The 19,408-nt window shown below is 26.2% G+C and overlaps 2 protein-coding genes across 2 annotated transcripts; both read left to right on the top strand.

Annotated features, from left to right (window-relative positions):
* The first annotated feature begins 387 nt into the window (after nucleotides 1-387).
* Nucleotides 388-6,258, top strand: LOC126902334 (uncharacterized). Its single transcript, XM_050679488.1, has 4 exons — nucleotides 388-530; nucleotides 1,073-1,256; nucleotides 4,262-4,472; nucleotides 5,441-6,258. The coding sequence occupies exons 1-4, from the start codon at nucleotides 463-465 to the stop codon at nucleotides 5,794-5,796; spliced, it is 819 nt and encodes a 272-aa protein (XP_050535445.1). The 5' UTR covers nucleotides 388-462; the 3' UTR covers nucleotides 5,797-6,258.
* Nucleotides 6,259-12,606: 6,348 nt separating this feature from the next.
* On the top strand, nucleotides 12,607-13,363 carry LOC126902044 (uncharacterized; the record flags this gene model as incomplete). The annotated part of the gene is made up of 2 exons (XM_050679067.1): nucleotides 12,607-12,826; nucleotides 12,903-13,363. Coding segments are annotated over 2 exons (681 nt in total), but the record flags the coding sequence as incomplete, so codon positions are not given.
* Nucleotides 13,364-19,408: the final 6,045 nt, after the last annotated feature.

The following is a 19,408-nucleotide window of genomic DNA, read 5'->3' as shown; positions in this document are numbered from 1 at the left end:
GTTTTAAATATATCATTAATAATTACGTTTGTGTTATTATTGAACTTTTATAACTATAAGTTAAGACTAAATAGGGTTGTTTCAATTTATAATACAAAAGCAATGACCGAAAATATAAAATTGACTCTAAAAAAAAAGTTTTGAGAGTAATTACTAAAAAAAAATTTATATATCAACGTATTTTATTATTTATAATTGTTTTTTTCTATAATGAAACTCAACAGTACTAAATAATTTATAGATTATAATGTGTTTTTGTACAAATACTAATAATGACGATAGTCGATTATTCGCATCTGTGTTTAACTATGCTATTAATACAAATGAATGAATAATAAGATACTATAATTAACCGCCATTAATGTATAAATTATGAAATAGTTAAGCAATCTAATAATTACTAAAATTTCTCTCTATATATAAATTTGTCAATTTATACAGCTTACGATAAAAATAATTCAAATGATTTTATTAACATTATTAATAATATTACATACATACTACGGAACATCTGGTAATCTTATAACGGAGTGAGTATTAATTCGCATTTCTTTATTTAAATATGTAAAAAATTTAAAGTGTACTCAAAAGGAACAATAGAGGATATCTCGTGGAACTAAGGACTGGTAGATTTAATTAGTGAGAAATAGGTATGGGAGGCTTCAATGAAAAGAAGAAATCAGATGATTTGCCTGTAGAAGAATAGAAAATATTAGGCGGTGTTGGCATTAGATGGTTAAAGGATCTTTTAATAAAATCTTATTAAAAGGAATTTATGCCTGGTAAGTCAATAATGGAGCTATTATTTTAAATTACTAGAGAAATATAAGGAGAGGTGCCGTGGTGTATGTTGTTTGCTGACTATACAATAATAGGAGAAAATAAGAAGGAAATTAAATAAAGGCTAGAGGTATGGGTATCAACTATTAATAAAAAGGGTTTAAGAATATGTAGGAACAAGACAGAATATATAAAGTACGAGTTTGACAAAGGAGAAAACGAGGTAGATGAAATGATTTACAATTTTAAAAAAATTGTTGTCAAGACTTAAAAATACATATATTTTCTACAGCTTAGATATAGCATGGACTGAATGGAATAAATATTTAAAATGTGATCACTTACAGTATATTGGACGATATAATGGAATGGAAGATGATCTAAACATACATTCTAAAATAAAAACACAGTATTTATCTGGAATAAATAATATTAGAAATTGGCATAATGTAGAACCTCTAAAACAAAATAATGATGTAAATAATTTTAAATAAATAGTAATAAGTAAAAAGTTATTAGCGTTTGGAAACTTATTATAGGATCATATTGTCACACTCTTGCTAATCGGACCATACCTTGAGTGAACACGTTCTTCATTATATTCTAATTTATCTAAGAAATGCAGTGAAAATGAATTTTTATTCAATGAATATAACACTTATCCTACTTAATTATTTAAAATATAAAGTAAGCTCACTTCCAATAACCTTTCGCTTTGTCACCATAAACAGATATAACGCAGGTTTTTACATTACTGTAAAATACAAAACAATATATATCAAACAACCTGAGCCTCAAAATAAAATAAAAATTCTATGATTATTTTGTTTATAATGTTTAAGCCTAAGTTACTTAAATTATATTATAAAATTGTTTTCTTATAATATCAAAACCTATCAACGTACGTTTAAAGTAAATTTATTTAATCGTGTCTATACTTCTGGTCCAACAGGTAGAAATAAAAGTTTTTAATATAATTTCTTATAAAGATAATCTATAATAATTTATACTTATAAAAGTTAAATGAAAATTATTTATAAGATTATGCATATGTTTATTATAAAATTATATATATACAGATATGTATATGACTTAACAAAACCCGCGCTTCACCTTCAAGTGCGAGTTTAGATATTTCCATCACTAGACATTTCCAGGCCGCAATTGTTTCTTTCGTCTAGCTATAAAAATATTAATAATTTCCTAAATAATGATTACATATTTTATTATACTACATATAATTTTTAACATTTAATTATAAGTGATGCAAGTTTATATTTTAAAACTATCATATACAGGGTGATTTTTTTATCATAACCCACTCCATTACTTGCAGAATAATAATAATTTAAAAATTTTCTTTTTTCATTATCTTTAGTTACACATTATTCTTGAATTTTTAACTATGTAATACTTTTTAAGTTCATCCCTTATGCCTTGGAAGGGGGTCAACTTTGTTTTTTTAAATGATAACACATATTTTTAATTTAATAAAATGTTTGAGTTTTTAATTCAATAGTAAATGGCATTTGAATTTTTAATATAACTTTATTAGCTTATTAGATATAAACATTTAAAGTTTCAAAATTTTGAGTTAATATACATGTATAATACACATGGGATTGTAAATACAGGTAGCTAATTGGATTTTTATGACATTGCTGTCTCAGTCACGGATTGTTTATTATCAATTATGATTATCAATAGATATACTTTCTGTATTGTCAGTTAGTGTATTTATAAACTCATAACAATGTGCCTTACTACAATTGATAATAACAATGCTGTGTACCTGCTAATATCGATGTTATAAAAAACCAATTAGCTACCTGTATTTGTAATCCCTTGTGTATTATACCTGTATATTAATTCAAAAATTTGAAACTTTAAATGATTATATCTAATAAACGAATTAAGTTATATTAAAAATTCAAATGCCATTTACTATTAAATTAAAAACTCAAACATTTTATTAAATTAAAAATATGTGTTACCATTTAAAAAAACAAAGTTGACCCCCTTCCAAGGCATAAGGGATGAACTTAAAAAGTATTACATAGTTAAAAATTCAAGAATAATGTGTAACTAAAGATAATAAAAAAAAAAAATGTTTAAATTATTATTATTCTGCAAGTAATTGAGTGGGTTATGATAAAAAAATCACCCTGTATATTACTAGTATAGTAACGATTTTAACGTTCAATAATATGGTCCATAGTTAAGTTNAACACTTTTAAAGTTAAGTTGAAAAAGTTTATTTTTTGTAAAAAAGTTGTCATTATTAATCCCTCTCTGTGGGTAGGTAAAGTGTCAGATTTATAAAAAAAATAAATAAACAAATCATAGTAAAATTAATACATACTTATTCTCGTATCGAAATTAAAAATTGTTGTAAAGTCTTAAAAAAACATTTTTTGTACAGCTTAGATAAAGCATGGTCCGAATTTGATAAACATTTAAAACATGATCACTCACAGTTTATGGGTTACTATGAAGGAATGGGACATGATATGGACATGCATTCTAAAATAAAAAGACAATATTTATCTTCAATAAATAGTATTAGAAATTGGCATGGTGTAGAACCTCTTAAACAAAATAATGAAGTAAATAATTTTTAAATAAATAGTAATAAGTAAAAAGTTATTAGCTTTTGGAAACTTATCATAGTATCTTATATTAATTTAGTGTCCATAGAACATTTAGACGACATTTGAGGGTAGCAATACAAACATTTGAAAACTGAGGTCGATCAATTGCACTCTTGCTGATCGAACCATACCTTAAGTCAACCGTTCTTCAATAAAATACAATTTATCTAAGAAATGTAGTGAAAATTAATTTGTATTCAATGACTATGATACTTAATATTGCCTATTTAGTTATTCAAAATATACAATAAGCTTCCTTTTAAAAATCTTTCTCTTTGTCACCGTAATCAGATTCATCATAAGTTTTTACTAGTAATGGGAATTTTTGAATATTTTAAACTATCGAATATCTATTTTAATTATTTTTATAAACATTTTATTCCATTGAAAATTATTAATTTATTATCGTCTAAATGATTTTCGAAATATCTGTCATGATAATTTTTTTATATTAAGTGTAATAGAGTTAAGGTATTAATAAATGAATCGAATGAAACAAGCGGCTTTGTAAAATGGTGGGCTGTTAAAAAAATTTCCTCCGTTCCAGTAAATTTTGAAATGACATACATAATGACATACAATACATAATAAGGTTGGGTTGGGTTTATTAATTTTAATAATTCAAATGACAACTTAAACCTGCGATTCACCTGTTGTAACTCTCGCGTTAGTTATAAAAATGTAAATAGCTTCATAACTAATGGTCATATATCTTATTATACTACATATATTTTTGAACATTTAATTAAAATCGCTCAAGATTATATTTAAAAACTATCTTTTATACTACTAGTATATTAACGTAATTAATACAATAATATGATCTTTAGTTGGATGTTTTTGCACAGTCATATGCAAATTATATTGCCAGGACAGGTCAATGTGATAACGGTCCATTCAATTCAGTTTTTGGATTATTATTCTCATCTCGTCCAGTTTCTAATGATGTAGGAAAAAAAGTACCTTATGAATTGTATATACATTTTGATAAAGACGATGAGCCTTTTGATTTTGAAGCAAATGAGGATGAAATGATTAAATGTAAGTTATAATAATTAATCCGTATTATTAAGAAGTTCTGAAAATATATTATAATATTATGTTATTAAAGTTTAAGATTCAAGATCCGAATTTTCGCAGGTCAATATTTAATATATTATTTTTAAATTACCAAATTAAACGATTTTATATATATTTAAAATATACTATTTAATATATAGTATATCGATTTATGTAACACTATGAAGTGCGAGATTACACACACCCACAGTACATATCCATTAAAATTTCGAAAAAATGTATTATGTACTTTTATACAGTAATAAATTAACAATTCTTTGTTACAAACCCAAAAATAGTTTACTTACATAGTCAGTATTATATTTTATAATCTCTTATTTCATATTACTAAAATATAAAATATAAAATTTAATTTTTTTAATAAAATATTGTTGAATACATTCATTATGAGAAAGAAAACGTATTGATTATAATCCAGAACACCTTTTATTATTTTTGCCCAACAGGCACAAAGGTACAGTTGGGGGGTAAAGTCGGTAAATAATATAGTATTAACGATTGAATGAAAATAAATTACATTTTTTCATCTTAATTACATTAAAAGCGAATTATTAAATAAATGTTTTTATTGTTTTATCAATTTTTTTAATTAATAATGCAGATAATATAACTTCACGAAATTTTTTAGCAGTTTCGAGAGTTATTTAATGATGAAAACTTATAATATAATATAACTTATTTCAGAATAGGAGGAAAAATATGATTTTGTGGTTACCGCGTTTATTAACAATAAGAAACAAAAAGAGGTTTTATGTTATTTTAATGCAAAACCTCATTTAGGTCAAAAGTGTAGATTCGATTTATTATGGTTTACCTAACGTCTTATTTTGATGACAATCCTTCGTTTATGAGAATCGAGTTATGGCTAAATAATTTTACATTTATAAACTCATTAATATTTATTTACTAAGCTGAATGATTTTATGTAGATGAAGATAATACATTGTGTCGACTTTCAACTTGTATAATTTGGAAAAGTTCCATTAACATCGGAATTGGTGTCGTAAAAACAAATGAAATTGTAATTAATGATATAGTAATGCGTGGATCACAGTATATTATTGTAGCAGTAACACATCCTAGGCCACGCGAATTAGGAAAATATAAAGAAAATATTACACCTAGAAATCTTGAAATCATGAAACATGATGGTTACTTCGAATATCTTCAGAAAGAAAAAGATCGCAACAAAAATATAATTAAATACGAACTAAAGTCAAGTTTCCAAAAACTTATGAGATATTTCTTTAGAAAAAATGTCAGCATTGAAAAAAAAGAAAACTAAATATTCGCACATAGTTTTTGATGATTATGCTGTTAAAATTAATGTTTAATTCCAACTAAATTAATCTTTGTGAAAAATTGTCCATCTCATTATTATTATTTAGCAATTTAAAATTTAAATTCTCAATTTATATATTAATGATTTAAAAAAAAGATATTCAAAACACTTATGAAATTATTATTTATATTGATATATAAATTATTAGCAAATAATAGGCTCTTAATAACCTATTAGTAATATGCACTCTTTTAATACGTGTATATTATTTAACATCATGCGATCGATATGTGTTTTATAATTTTGAATCTTTTTTGAAATGCCATTAATTGTTAATTATTTTCATGTAAATATAACTTAAATCAATGAACACGTCCATTTTCCGCAGATTTTTAATTTTCTATCGTCTCTTCTTTGAGATTATTATTAATTAGTAGAAAACAAGTATATATACATATAAAAATAATTAAAAACAAAAAAAAAATTTGTTTTCATACTATTAATTTTTATTTTTTGGTCCTTTAAAGTTCATTTTAATGAAAACTTATAATAAAATAATGTTTCAATTTATTTTATTTAACTCAACTTTCAAGTTTGAAATTTACATTATTAAATAGAAAATTTTATGAATATTAAAAAAGTGGTATTGTTAAGATTACTATTTACAGTAAATTTATGAGAAAAGCTCAATATTTCTTTAAAATCACTAGTTTTATTTGTTCATTTTTATTATAATAATAAAATATTCTTAATAGAAATCATTTTAATATTTTCTATACAACTTTTGGTGTTTAAAAAGATTCTAAATTTGAAATATTCATAACCTAATTAATTTTAATGATTTACTTTGTAGGGATTAACTAAAATCTAAGATAACATGTGCAAAATAAATAATATATATGTTTATCGTAACTGCACACTGCAAAGTAATATGATAACACTTTATTGTACTATGGTATCTAATGTATTATTTTTAGTCTCGCGGTATCCACCAATCCGACAATACTTAGTATTTGTAATTGTATTGTTTTTATATATTTATATCATATTTTTAATGCTAAAAAATTATTAATTATTATAAAAGTTAAATTGTAGTATTTGTAATAAAGATAAAATAAATACCATAACTTTAACTAAAAAACCAATCAAAATGTTGTTAAAAAAATTAACTCAATTGAGCGTATTATAAAATTTGATTATAATTGTAAGAATCTATCTTTAAATTCAGGTGAAACTAAATATCATTTTTTTTTTTAATTTATGATTTATATAGCAACGTGTTACAAAAATATTTTGAATATTATAGACTGGTAGTAGCACACGCAAATAGAGTTAAAAAATTAATAAATTACAAAGTAAAATTATTTACTTTTGTAGTTAAATACTTTTATCATATCAAATCTAATTCAACAATAAATACTTTAAGAATATTAGAAATTAATGATTTTAATTGTTTGTATGGAAAAAGCTGGTTAAGCTACTTTTTATTTGAGTAAGAGATTTTTAAGGGTAATATCTTCAACTAAATACGAATTGTAATCATTTGATGTATCGTTATAAAAAGTAGGTCAAGTAAAGGCTGGGAAACTAAATCGTAGCCACAAAAAAACCACATACTAAAATAATATTAACATAAATAAGAAATTTCTTCTCACGAGGGAAGACTACATTGGTGGGAACCTTGATATTTATTTAAGTTATTGAATCTAAACGAGATAATAATCAAATGATTTCAACATTTTTTTCTAACTAAAAAAAAATGCATAATATTCGTCGTCCAAGGTGGATTCGAACCTCGTACGCTCAGTGAAAAAGACACAAGTGTTACCGATTCGACTACTGTTCGTTGCTTACACCGGATGATAAAATTAGCAATTTAAGCTAACCCAAATTTAAAAATTACTTTTTCAACTTTAAAAAAGTAAAAAAATTTTAATAAGTATAATTTCTTATGTCTTATGAAATTTATTATATGTCAATTAAATGTTATAATATTCATGAAAGTCAGTATATTCCCCTTGTAAGATATTTTAAAATAAAATAAAATACAAAATCCACAATTTTAACACAAAAATAGAATATTTTTAATACGGTAGCCATTTTCATCAAGAAGAAAATCTATATTACGATTTTTTTGTCATAGTAAAAGTATATAATATAAACTTTAATTTAAAATTAAACAAAAGTGTTAATATTTCTGGAACATTTTCAAAAATTAAATTGTAAAAGCTTATCTTGTGTGCAAAAATTGCTTTTTTGAATCTCCCTTTTGAGCAAGTTAAGGTTCAAATTTTCAAAAAATTTATATCAAGCGAAAAAAAAATATCTAAGGTTTCGAAATAAAAAATAAATTTTTCATTTTTCAAAAATTTATGGCAGTTTTAAGTATAAAAATTTTTATTTTAAACAATGATTTTTACACAAAAATTATTTTTTGTTAAATTCAACGGCCATTTTCTGATAGATGAAAAGATTTTTTTTGATCTTATACTATTTATTGTAAGCTTTAATTTGAAATATGTTTAAAGGACGCAGTATTTCTGGAACATTTTTAAAAGTTAAGTTGAAAAAAATAACTATTTGTGAAAAAGCTGCTATTTTAAATTCCTCATTTTGGGAAAGTTAAGATTCAAATTTAAAAAAAATTTATGTTAAATGACAAGAAAATACTTAAGGTTTCAATATAAATTATGGTTATATAACTTATGTTATGGTAGTTTTAAATATAATTAACATCACGATAGGAGCTAATTTTTTTTACAAATATTACATTTTTTGTTTAATTTCGGTGGTAATTTACTCATAGAAAATAAGGTGTCAGGACAAATTTATTTTTTCATTTTATAGTACATGACATAACCTTTAATTTAATATATGTTTAAAGGACGCAGTATTTCCCAAACATTTTCAAAAATTAAGTTGAAAAAGTTCTATTTTTTATACAATGTTTCAAGTTTTGAACGCCCCCAATATATAAAGAGAAATTGTCCAATTTTAATAAAAAGTATGTCAAATGAAAGAAGTACATATAATATATTTAGAAGAAAAAAAATTTGTATTGATATAAACATTTTTCGAAAAGTTATAGCATTTTAAAATCGAAAATTTTAACACAAAAATACAATTTTTTTTACTACGGCAGTCGTTTGCACGTAGAAGATAAAGTGTCGGGACAAATTTTTTTTTTATTTTATAGTGCATGACATAAGCTTTCATTTGGTATATGTTTAAGGACGCAGTATTTCCGAAACATTTTCAAAAATTAAGTTGAAGAAGTTAGTTTTTATAAAAAAAGTTGCTATTTTAAATCCCCCCCTTGTGAGCAGGATAAGTGTTAGATTTTCAAAAAAATGATATCATATAAAAGCGAAATATCTAAGGTTTTAATACAAACAAAAATTATATTGATTTGTTAATTTATGAAAAAGTTATCGAAGTTTTAAGAAAAAATGGTGAAAAAAATGATGAAATTTAACGAATTTAAAAATTGTAATTTTTAAAAATTTTTAAGGGTAATGTTTTCAATTAGATACGATTTGTGATCTTTTGACATATTATTTATCAAAATCGGTCCAGTGAAAGCTGAAAAAAAGTGGCANATATTATTTATCAAAATCGGTCCAGTGAAAGCTGAAAAAAGTGGCAACAGACAAAAAAAAACACATCATAGTAAAATTAATACCTTCTCAGCTTCGTATCGAAGCTAAAAGATAGTAATATTATTTTAATATGAATAAGAAATTAACAAAGCAAGACTACATTGATGGGTCCTTGATATTCATTTTTAATAAGATAATAACTAAATGAATTTTGAATTTTTTTTCAACTTAAAAAGAATTGAGAAAATAATTCATAAAAAGTCAATTTGACGTACAGGGTTCAAATCTCGTACTTGTACATGAATGACATTAGTGTTACTAACGCGGCAACCGTACATCGAATTTAGCAATAGATAAAAAGGACGATGTAAGCTAGTTCAAAATTTCAAAGTTGTATATTTTCGACTTAAAAAGGTAAAAAATTTTAAATAAGGTTAACATTATATTAAATGTAAGTTAAAATTAATATAATTTTCATAAAAATTGGTGTACTGCCTTATTTAGGTATTTTAAAATAAAAATAATCTTTTTAAAGTTATAATAGTTCAAAGTCAAAATAAATATTTTCGAATAAAAAAATGAGGAGTTTGATCTCCTTTCTTAATACGCAAGGTAGAGTCCACTAATTTAAAGTTTTTCTTTAACTTTGACAGTCATTTTCACTATGTGGACAGTTCAGAGGTCAATTTTTTCAAAATAAAGTATATTATAAGCTTTAATTTAAATTTATATATGTTAGTATTTCCAGAGCATTTTCAAAGGTCAAGTTAGAAAAGTTCTACTTTCTAATCGCGTGGAAATGGTCTGATTCTTCTGGAGAGCAGACTGAATTTTTTCTACTACATGCTAATCTCTTAATAAACCTCTTTTTCAAAACTAAAATTAACACCCTCACTAATATAGTTTGAAGGACTAGGTATATTAGTCATTCATATAACTAGACAAACTCTAGAAAAAAATGTCCAAATTTTCATATATATGAATTTGTACTATATATTTGGAAGTTGTAATGCATACAATGTAAGGAAAATTTTGGATAAATAGTGATAAAAATTGTATATTTGTGTACGAATTTATATAATTACATTTAATCATTATATAATGATATAATTACACTATTTGTTTGTAAAATTAACGTGTATATAAAAAATATCATACTGACGTTTTGGGAATTTATGGATCATTTCTTACAATGATTTCATAACTTAAAAACTGTTATTATTTTCACAACTTCCAACTAATGCATATGTTCAAATTTATTGTATTACGATAATTTTCTTCTTTCATTATTAAAATTAATCTAGAAGTCAAGGTCTCTTACCGTATATTTATGTGTTGATGAATATTAAAAATTGTTTTTAAGGATTTTTTTTACAATTATAACCTACTTTCGCATTTACTAACCAGTTTACCAATTATTAATCACATGTATGTGATACCCACACGCAATATGTGCTACTATTATAAGGACTTTCAACACATATCGTTTACATTTTTTTTTTTGTTTTTTTATTTTATATTACTTGTAAATTATCATTTTAACATACAATTCAAACGGAAATCACGCAATTATTTTACTTTATTGTATAAAAAAAATACATTCCTTATGTATATTTTTCTACACAATAACTTTGAATAAAGTAAGATTACATAAAACAAATTCAATTTATGAATTATTCTAAAGTTTTCAAAGGATAATCATGTTATGTATTATTTGCAATTATTCAAAACCTTGAAGTTCATTAATAGTACATGAAATTACTTAAAATGTACTTGAAATTTGTTTATGAAGTTGAGAAATAAATTATTTCTGTAATTAAAATATTACCTAACTATTTTTTCTAACAGTACAAATGATTCACTGAGAATCTTTGGAAAGTTCAACGCAGGACATAAATAGTTCCTGTGAAATATATAGTAGTGTTTTTGTAAATTTCGAATATCCGTTCACGGGAGATGTTTGCTCAGTTTTTTTGTGAAAAAACACTTTGATTATAATTTTTACTTTAGTATCTTTTGAAAAAAAACTTTATTTTCTATAAATTTTCCAATGAACAACGTTTAAGACTCAATTTAAAAATGTTAGTGGCACAATTTACTTATAGAATGTTTTATTTGTAAATTGTAGAAATTCGGGATTAAACTGTTTTGAATAAAAATTTTGAAATTTTCTAGGCGCAAAATATAATTTAGGGATATGCTAATATTATAAATGTGATATTTTAATGACTTGTTCATTACTATCTAGTTTGATAACAGTATGAAAATTTCTGCAGGAACTATTAAAGTGGAGGCAAAATACATTTTTAATATTCGGTTTAAATATTCTATTAATTAGGAAGTGGTAACCGAGACCACCCCTACCATTGGAATCACTACTTTTTGGAAACCACGCATAAAAAAGTGTTTAAATTAAAGATCATTCTAGATAAATCCATCATAGATCATTCGATTGTATTTTTATTGGACTTGATTCTAGTTGGATAATTTGCCCCATATGTCGCAAAATATAATATAGCCTTACGTTTAATGATCAAGTATTGACAGTATCATGTTTTCTTTCATGTTATATGGTTAAGTACAAATTATTTGAGAATTATATATATATATATATATATATATATTAATATTAATAAATAGTTAATTTTACACTTATCAAGTAAATTTTTAATAATTAACATATAACTACGAGTTCTACAAGTCATCAATCCATAATCATCGCTCTTAGCTCCAAATCCATGATTAAATTTAATTTAAATTGAAAAAATTGATTTTTAATTAATAAAATTTGGAAGTAAATAAGTTTTTTTATAAAAATTAATCTAATATAAAACCAAGGGAGGAGAAGTTGTCCCTTTTTGCGGACATCCATGTATCTGAGATCTGAAAAAGTAAATGTTAAGCAAGCCCGTGCTGACTAGATGTTTTAGGTACGGTACGGTCTGCCGGGCGCGACGACCGGCGATCATGAACTATCGTCGCGACTGTTATGGACTACAAGTGACGACCGCGAAGATAAAATTATTATTTTCGGCCTGTTTTCACTAACAGTAATATTGTCAATTCAGTTTTATATCTCTTCAAGTACGCATTACGCGAGTAATATAAATAAATTCTTATACAATTTATTCTTAATAATAATAATATTTTAAGTCTCCTCTTAATGGATGAGGCTAGATTATTATCTTATTTAATGCCAAAGAAAAGAAAAACAACGGACAATATCTTAAAAAATCGCAAAAGTGAAGGATTTTTTGAAATATTAATTAATCGACATTTAACAAACAATCACGTTAAGTTTCGTAAATATTTCCGAATTAATTATGAACAATTAAATTTTTTATTATCTTTGGTGGAAGAAAAATTAACTTTACCACCTAACAATCAAGTTAAGAATCCTATATCGCCGGCAGAAAAATTAGCAGTTACTTTAAGTTATTTATAATTAATTTAAAATTTTGTAAATTGTATCTATACCTACCAGTGGCGCATTAACAGTATTTACGGTAGTAATTAAGTTTGAATTCTTTTTAAATAGGTATCTTGCCACTGGTGAATCATTGAGATCATTAGCATTCGCTTTTCGTATCAGTCATAACTATTTAAACATAATTATAAAAAAAACACTAGCTGAATTGAAAATTAAATTGATGCCCATTTTTTTGCCTGATTCAAAAAATATTGATTATAAACAAAAATCCGCAGAATTTTCATACAAATGGAATTTCCCAAAATGTATTTTAGCAATTGATGGAAAACATGTCCGTATACAAAGTCCAAGCAATTCTGGGTCATTATTTCATAATTATAAAGATTTTTTTTCAATTGTACTTCTGGCAATGGTGGATGCGAATTATAAATTTGTTGCTGTGGAAATTGATTCTTTTGGTAAAGAAGGCGATAGTAGCATTTTTTTGTTCAAAGAATTTTTTAATAACGAAAGGGCTCTTTCTTGGCAACCAAAATCATAACGAATAATTAACACGTTGGCGACGAGACCCGTTTTTAATAGTCTGTCCACAGTCTTCAAAAATTTAAATTGTTATAAATTCACTTTCAGTGAGTTCTGGTGGAAAATTTTGGTACCATTCGATTCGTATCAATTAGGTAAATTCAAATCTATAATAAAATACATGGGTGTCACCGGTGCCACCTGCATCTGTAAACAATGGAATAGAAAAATATAATAACATTTTAAACTAAGAAAGTTAAGTCAAATGAAGAAATATACGGGTGGCATGGGTGCCTTCCATCGTCTATCAATGAAAACAGTCTAGGTAACACCGGTAACACCCACCGTCATCAACGTGTTAAAGTTATAAAATAATAATTACAATTAAATAAAAAATCACATAAATGTTTATTATTAAATTACCAAACATAATAAAAATACAACTTTTAATAAAAATTATAAAATACTCAACAAGTAAATGTTAATGAAAAAAATATAGAAGTATTTATACATCATACAAAATAAACGTAGATTTTATATTTACAAAAAAATAATAAAAATTAAAATTTTTAATACTCAATAAGTAAATAAGCGAATATAAAAATTGAAGATCAAAGTAAAACATATTACAGATTGTAAAATGTTATGCAGTAGGGGGGTTATCATAGTTGTACATGGAAAACTGTGAGTCTGAAGATCTTGAGTACATACTTCCTGATGGGGAAGGCTGAAAGGAATGCAATATTTGAAAATGTTGTTGAACAGCATGCGGGTGTATAGGTTGTTCGTCTAACAAATACTTTTCTTTAAGTTCAATCATCAATGAAAACATTTTCTCTTAGCTTCGAGTTGTCCTTTGGTTGGTAATTTTTTAGCTGTAACGGCCATAGTTTTCAAAAATAAATCAAGTTCATCGAAACTTTCTTCTTTCTTTTCCAATATTTGTTTATTTTGATTCATCATTTTCTTAATAAACAAACTTTGTTCCTCTGAATTATTCACTAATAAATCGGCAACATTTTTTGATTTAGTAATACCATGCTTTTTAATTAAAGTTTCGGACGGTAAATTATTAGCTGCTTCACATAGTGTATCAACGCCATTTTCTTCATCGCAAGGAACGTCCATAATATGATCTATAGTTACGTTACAAGTCGAGCTGAAAATTTTAGTTATTTATCGTATATTACAATTTTTACATATGAAAATTATTTATGATTATTTAATAATACTGTAATCAAATAATATTAAAATTATATGAAGATTAAATTGTTTTTATTACATTCTTTTTTTACCAACTAGGTACAATAAATTAGAGATCTCTATGATATTACTTTTATGAATACCCATTTTTTTTTTAAATTATAAATAATATATAATTTTAATACATACTCTCGTTCACATTCAACTTGGTCCAAAAAAATGAGATGTGTTGCCAATGAACACTTTTTTTTGTTTGATGCTGCCGATCCAGTTCCCAGTTTCCTTTTATTTCGTTCTTTTATTACGTATCTCTAATATTTTTCGAGCGCTTTTTCGTTTCATCTACTACAAAATGATTAAATACATTTCAGAATTATTTTATGTTCTTGAATAAATGTAATGAAAATTATTATATTATATTATATACCAGATTTTCCAATTTTTGCCGATATTTCTTTCCAAATTGTGTCCTTAATTATAATATTTTTATAATCCGTAGCAGCTATATTATATAATATAGGGTTATTTTGAACTTCTTGAATTAATATTTCGTCTGATGACGATGAAAATACTAATTTTGACATAGTGTTGTCGAGATGTGTCGCGCGTATACTGCTCCTGCAGCAGTAAGTCTTCGGTCGCGGCGACCAAAAGTTGATATGTCCGCGACTTGTCGCGTCTTGCAGACCAGATTATACAATTTCTATAAAAATAGATATTGATGACAAATCACGGCGACCGGTCGCCACGACACGTCGCGCCTGGCAGACCGTACCTTAAGGTTTTCAAAGAACAAGGTGTCTGAAAATAGAAGGCGACATTTCAATGCAAATGATCCCTTTTCCAAGTTTATGATGTAATAAGCAAAAGAAAGGTTACAAATAAACTGAGAAATTGATTCCAAGGGTGCCCAATTTTCTTGTTCACATTTTGTTCGGTCCTGGTGCTAAGGCTACAACTGAGCCTATAAAAAAAGACAGTATTAGATCCTACGCAACGCTGGAACTCAGAACTGGCCTAAAATTTTTTGAGTGGATGGCATATCATACAAAAATAGCAGACTTATTTTTCATCAAAAACATATAATGAACAAAAAAAATTGCTAAATTGGTTTGTAAATCATTATTTTCGTAATTGGTAACGGTAAATTATATTGTTTATTTATGTGTATTATAAATTATAATACACGGCAGTGTGGCGGGCTAAATTTTAGCAATGTAAGTGTATCTTCACACGAAACATTTTATTTGGTTTTTCAAACCCCCTATTTCGGTTTCTACTTAAGATAGGTTCTTGACATTTTAAGTGTAGATTGAGCTCTAGAAGCTTAGGATGCTGTAAAAAGATAGAAGTCTAAAATAGTATGCCTATCAAAATAATGATATCTACATTGCGGCCAAGTTCTTTAATTTATAAACTCACTTCACACGTAGCAACACTGTCCTTTTATTTTTGTTGTTAAACACTTGTGGCCAAATACTGACTCAATATTCAATTAGATATTATGTGGGTGATGGGAAGGAGAAAAAACTTAGCGGAAAAAATAGTTTTTCCCGAGATTCATTATATAGTACGGCAAAGTCGATTTTAGCCCACAAAGTAGACAAAAACTGGCCAAGTGTTAAACGATACAAATAAAAGTGCTGTGTTACTAATAGAAGTACGTATAAAGTGAGTTAATAAATTAAAAAACAGACTTCACTACAATATAGATATCACTATTTTGATAGGCATGTATTTTTTTAAGGGGGGGATATTCTAGAACTTGACCCTTTTTAACAGTTATGTTTTTTCAGGATTATAGTTTTCTGTATGGGATACATGTCAAAAATGTTTTCAAAGTATAATATGTTTTTATATGTAAATAAATACAATGTTTAAATGCGATAAAATATGTAATTTAATTAAAAATTGAATCATTTATTTAGTTATCATAAATTATTCTTGTATAGCCACAGTTTTTTAATTAAGGTCTAATTAATTTGTATATTCATTTTCGAATTAATTTGCAATTAAAATGAAAACACGACTTCAGTAGAAATTTTCTAACTATAATTACTATGGGAATAGTGTAGTAGATCATGAAATTCAATAAAAATAAGTGACTTTGTCAGTAAAATATAATGCATGTAGTTTTTTCAAGATTAATAACCTTATTAAATTAAATAGAAAATAGTGGACAATTAAAAATAAGAAATATAAAGTAGGAAATGGATATTTACAACGTGTGTTCATAGTTCTAATAAAATATTTATTATATCTTTATATTTATTTATTATAAACTTATATCTGATTAAGAATATAAAGTTATGGCACTTTCAATTTTAAAACACCAGCACAATGGGGTAACGACATAGTTGGAACAAGTATAGATGATATCAGACAGTGATTAATATCACTGTCATAAAAAACGCCTCAATGCAAATCTGTTAAATTTCATAATTGGTACTATTGCAATTTTTTTATTTCTATTATAATTTATAATTTCTATGATTTAAAATTTCTCTTGAATATTAAACGCATGTTAAATAATTTACTTAATTGAAAATAATTTTTTGACACGCTTATATTAGTTTCATATATATGTTGTTTGTTGTAAGTTTGTAACTCCACGCGCCACTTGTTATTATGTCGCGTATCCCGTCGTCTATAGCCTTGAGACTAGACTGTCGTAACGCATTCACCCCACCCCGCTCACCAATCACCGCAAACACTAGTTTCCTGTACAATTTTTTATTTTTGGTTTTCGTACCTGTATACGTGTGCGTGTCATCAATTGTATATATATGACAAATTTTTATTGTGACTGACACGGCCCACTTCGTTATACACGATGCCCTGTGACTCGTATCACCTTTATCAGCCGTCGCCCTACTATGAGTATTTGACTGACCAACAGCGCGCGTTATATGCCGCGGTGCAAAGTCCCACGGCCGACGACGTCCCGCCACTAATGACACCGTAGTCTTTTTCCCGTTGTTAAAGTGACAATGTCGACGAACCGATCCATACTCGCGCACCGTCGCCATCAACGCTACTAACCTTTTGACGCCCGAGGATCACGCCGGGGACATCGCGTCTTCGACGCCAGCGAAAGTGCCGCGATATTATGCGACCATTATATATTCTTACCACCGCCGCCGTATATGCCTCGTGTATAACGTTCCCCCCCACGCCCGTCCCCAAAACGCGGCTATAACTCGTGCATGATACGTTTACGTACTTAGGTCGCTTTACATGTATATATATATATATATTCTAATTACTATTAAAACTTATATATTAATACGCTTTATTCTCATTTAGAGATATAGAGTGTATTTATTCCGATTACGGGGANAACTTATATATTAATACGCTTTATTCTCATTTAGAGATATAGAGTGTAATGATTGCTGTATTGTCATTTTTCGTCACTACCTCCACGTTCCGGGATGTTCTTGGATGTGGTAGCCGTTTCTCAGACTCCATCTCCGGAATCGAACCCTGATTTCCTGTTACCCGTTACAACCATGATATTGATAGTAACTACTATCATAACATGAAACTAAAAATTATTTTGAACTTTTTAGTTCGATGTGCTTTAAAAGCGTGTTTTTTAGCTTTTTTAAACTATATTTTTTGCTTTGATAACCGAGATCTCTCAGAACAATCGTCAGAAAAATTTTTTTTTTAACATTTTAATACATTTCAAAAACTTGATATTACCAGACTTTCCCGAATATTTATAAAAATTGAGTTTTAAAATAATGTTTATACACGTATAGGTGGTCTCTTTCAAACCCATTCTTGTACTTGATTTTTTCATTGGACATTTATAAAAAGTATATAATAAGAAAGCTTATTGTTTCTATTATATTGTTATAAAAGTTTGATAGAATCGGTATTTTTAAAATAAAGTTATACCAATTTTAAATCGCAGATTTTTTTTTTGAAAATGCCATGTTTGTTTAATGGTTTTGTAACTTTGAGATTTTTTTGTCCAATTTTCGACGACTATAAATTCAATTAAATTAAAATCGGCTTCATTTGATGTATTGATCATTAAAACCGGATCAGTGAGAGCTGAAAATTTTTAGGAACAGACATAAAAATTAATCAAAACCAAACCTGCTCAGCTTCGCATCGAAGCTAAAAGTACGCTTTCTATTCCCAATAATATACTGTTTTTGTAATAAAATTTACATACAATTAAGTAGGCAATGATAACAATAATTAAGACGTATTTAATATCCCTATACGGAGTGTTCAAAAAATAAGGAAACAGATCAATTACTACGAACAATGAGAACAGTAGAAACATTTTTCCTTACTCATAGAACACTATATAAATTAAAATCTACTATGAACTCGTATACGAGTATATACAGGGTGTTCAGTAAGTCAGGAAACGGGTTTCTATTGTTCTCATTGTTACAAACAATGAGAACAATAGAAACCCGTTTCCTGACTTACTGAACACCCTGTATATATGTACGTGTATATTGTATAACTTAAATTATACAATTATTTATAACAATTAAAAAAAAAATCTTTAATTTTTGTTATAATTTACAAAATTGTATGTATACTCACTGTATAATATTGTATTGTATATTCACTGGTGAAATTTCTTAATAATTTGAACTCTTTTATCAGTTTAAGTTTTAAAAAAATTGTTTGAAATGTTTAGAATTATAATTGTAGACATTTCTAAACAGACATTTTATTAAAATGTCTACAAAAAATGTATTATTAACACGCTTATATTAGTTTCACTTGTATGTTTGTCGTTTGTTGTTGTTGTTTGTAAGTTTGTAACTCCACGCGGCACGTGTTATTATGTCGCGTATCCCGTTGTGTATGACCTTGAGACTAGACT

This window comes from Daktulosphaira vitifoliae, unplaced genomic scaffold (genome assembly GCF_025091365.1).
Source record: "Daktulosphaira vitifoliae isolate Bord-2020 unplaced genomic scaffold, ASM2509136v1 Scaffold_3, whole genome shotgun sequence".
In the NCBI taxonomy this organism is placed as follows: domain Eukaryota; kingdom Metazoa; phylum Arthropoda; class Insecta; order Hemiptera; family Phylloxeridae; genus Daktulosphaira; species Daktulosphaira vitifoliae.
Note: the sequence above shows the minus strand (reverse complement) of the source record. Positions and strands in the feature narration are given on the sequence as shown.

Bases quoted from the DNA above. Each gene is read 5' to 3' on its own strand.
- LOC126902334 (XM_050679488.1), top strand. From the start codon at position 463: ATGATTTTATTAACATTATTAATAATATTACATACATACTACGGAACA. The intron at 1,257-4,261 runs GTAAATAATTTT...TATGATCTTTAG, and splicing joins CTCTAAAACAAAATAATGAT to TTGGATGTTTTTGCACAGTC. The intron at 4,473-5,440 runs GTAAGTTATAAT...GATTTTATGTAG, and splicing joins TGAGGATGAAATGATTAAAT to ATGAAGATAATACATTGTGT.